Source organism: Penaeus chinensis, chromosome 1, assembly GCF_019202785.1.
Source record: "Penaeus chinensis breed Huanghai No. 1 chromosome 1, ASM1920278v2, whole genome shotgun sequence".
In the NCBI taxonomy this organism is placed as follows: Eukaryota; Metazoa; Arthropoda; class Malacostraca; order Decapoda; family Penaeidae; genus Penaeus; species Penaeus chinensis.
In genome coordinates, this window is record NC_061819.1 from 32,116,086 (window position 1) to 32,118,585 (window position 2,500).

The window sequence follows — 2,500 nt, forward strand, 5'->3', positions numbered from 1 at the left end:
CAAGACATAGACTTGGAAGTACTAAACTATAAATAAAAGCCTATTACAAAGCTTACCTGTAAACCATGCAGTCCTCGCCAACCCTCAGATATGACTGCTTGATAGAGGAGGGGGGAGGGGCTCCAGGTGGGTTGCCATTAGTAACACCTCCACGAACAGATGGCATTTCATTCCTGTCACTCCTGAAAGTATTGAGCATTCTTTAGTATTTCCTTTACAATTTCAGCAAGTAACAGGTAAAAGAGTGGGATGCTGCCAGATGCCTTATACAGTCAAAGAGAGATGTAAATTTACTTTAGATGAGAGTGAATATAGACACGACAGAATTACCTTTTTAAATGTAAATACTATATCTATCTCATCTTTGCTGGTTCTCCTATTCCATCCTTTCATGCACATATCATATTTATTGACCCCTTAAACTAAGCTCAGAAGTGTTTGACAAATATTAAACTTCTATAATTCCATCTTTTATTAAGAAGCTACTGTTGTATAAAGAATATAAAACACAACCAACCATCTATAGGTATCATTCAATACTTCATCTTCGGTTTCAGCGGCTGTTGGCTTACTCTTGCCACGCATTCCACTTTTAAGTGGACATGTATCACCTGGACCTGTACAGATTATCATAAACATGGTTAAAATATATTAGTATGTATGTATGTGAAATATTCTACTTCCATGTAATAATCACTAACATTTTATATTCTCATAATAAACACTCATTTACACACACACACACACACTCACACACACACACACACACACACTCACACTCACACTCACACTCACACTCACACTCACACTCACACTCACACTCACACTCACACTCACACTCACACTCACTCACTCACTCACTCACTCACTCACTCACTCACTCACTCACTCACTCACTCACTCACTCACTCACTCACTCACTCTCTCACTCTCTCTCTCTCTCTCTCTCTCTCTCTCTCTCTCTCTCTCTCTCTCTCTCTCACACACACTCACACTCACACACATATATATGCATCAGTTTTGCCTGAATTATTTGTAGTTGTTCCTGAATTAGAAGTATCTGTGGTTTCCTCTGTTGATGTGTTCAGTTGATCTTGCTTATCCATGAGCACCCTTTGGCTTTTCAAATTTTGCTGAAAACATAAGAATACACACATGAGTGAGTTGAAGTTGATGCAAAATAACAATATCAATAAGCATTTGATATAACATTATAAAATTTTCATTTACCTTTGTTTTTCCTTGTTTCTGAGTATCTTTGTGTGCAACAACCTCAACCAATTCACATTCGCTGCCTGATAACATAGTACATAATTAGGTCAGAATGGAAACTGTAAACAATGAAACTTTTTACTCACCTATATCACTAGAATCATTAATTTTTTTTACATCATTTGCTCTAGTTTTAGGAATGGCATTTAAGTCAAGACAAAAACAAAAAAATATTTTTTGCTGTGTATTCAGAAGAGATTCATAAAAAGCAAATTGATTTCCAAAGTCAGCAAAGACAAGCAAAAGAAATAGCATAAAATAAAATACCCAATCTAAATATGGAAATAAAATACTACTCCGCTACTTTCTTAATCAACAAAAAAACATCATTCAGCAAATTAAGTCCACGAAGGCCTTACTGCTCTGGTTGTTGCTTTTGCTGCCATTAGCCCAGCCTCCGAAGGCCTGCCACACTCGCTCGAGTATAGACCCAGGCTGGTGGTCTTCGTGCTTCTTGATTGGAGTTGTCTGCTTACAAATATTGTATGGCATTAGTTGGTTTAATGATCTATAAAAAAAAACCTGAAAATTTCTTCTTAGTATCAAAAGATAAAAAAGGAATAACTAGTGGATGAGAGATGTAATCTATTTTTAGAACATCTAACTCTAAAACTGTTTTAAAAGCTAAACATTACTTAATGATATTGTGGAGAATTTAAATCACCACATGCTTTTCAGTCAAACATCAGTTTTCAACCAAAATATAATGTATTTATCCAATACAAAGTACATGTTCCATAAATCATTTGTAAATATTGTCATCTACTGAATGATTTTTCATTATTAGTATTTATTTTTCAAATAAGAAAAGCAAGGAAAAACACCTTCTCTCCTCCAACAGGTAAGAGGACCTCACGGGATGGCAACTCAAGAACTTCTGGAGGAGACACAAGTTCAGTATTTGGGGAATCTGTCGTGCTTGTCATGCCATCAAGTTCAACTGGAGAACCTGTGAGGAAACATGTAAGTACAATATAATTACTAGTATCTCATACTATGCCTTTACTTTACTGTTTCTAATGTTCATACAGAATTAAATGATAAATACCCTTTTCCTTTTTAATATGGCATAACTCTACTTCACAGTCCGTTGATATTTCTATTTACCCAAATATTTTCTATCCCTATTACAAATGGTCTATATGTACCCAGAAGCATTAGTGTTTCATTTTCAAATATGATGTCATATCCTGAGTAATCATTCTTGTAGTTCAAGATTTTGATAAGA

General features: G+C 35.2%; 1 protein-coding gene across 1 annotated transcript in view; it reads right to left on the reverse strand.

Annotated features, from left to right (window-relative positions):
• The window catches only part of LOC125038040 (protein unc-79 homolog), a 125,596-nt gene that overhangs the window by 20,786 nt on the left and 102,310 nt on the right, over positions 1–2,500 (reverse strand). Inside the window, exons 39-44 of the mRNA XM_047631311.1 lie at positions 2,097–2,221; positions 1,632–1,740; positions 1,231–1,295; positions 1,025–1,133; positions 518–617; positions 57–182 (exon numbers count right to left, since the gene is read on the reverse strand). Coding sequence (XP_047487267.1) covers positions 57–182; positions 518–617; positions 1,025–1,133; positions 1,231–1,295; positions 1,632–1,740; positions 2,097–2,221 — 634 coding nt within the window. The remainder of the gene's footprint in view (positions 1–56; positions 183–517; positions 618–1,024; positions 1,134–1,230; positions 1,296–1,631; positions 1,741–2,096; positions 2,222–2,500) is intronic.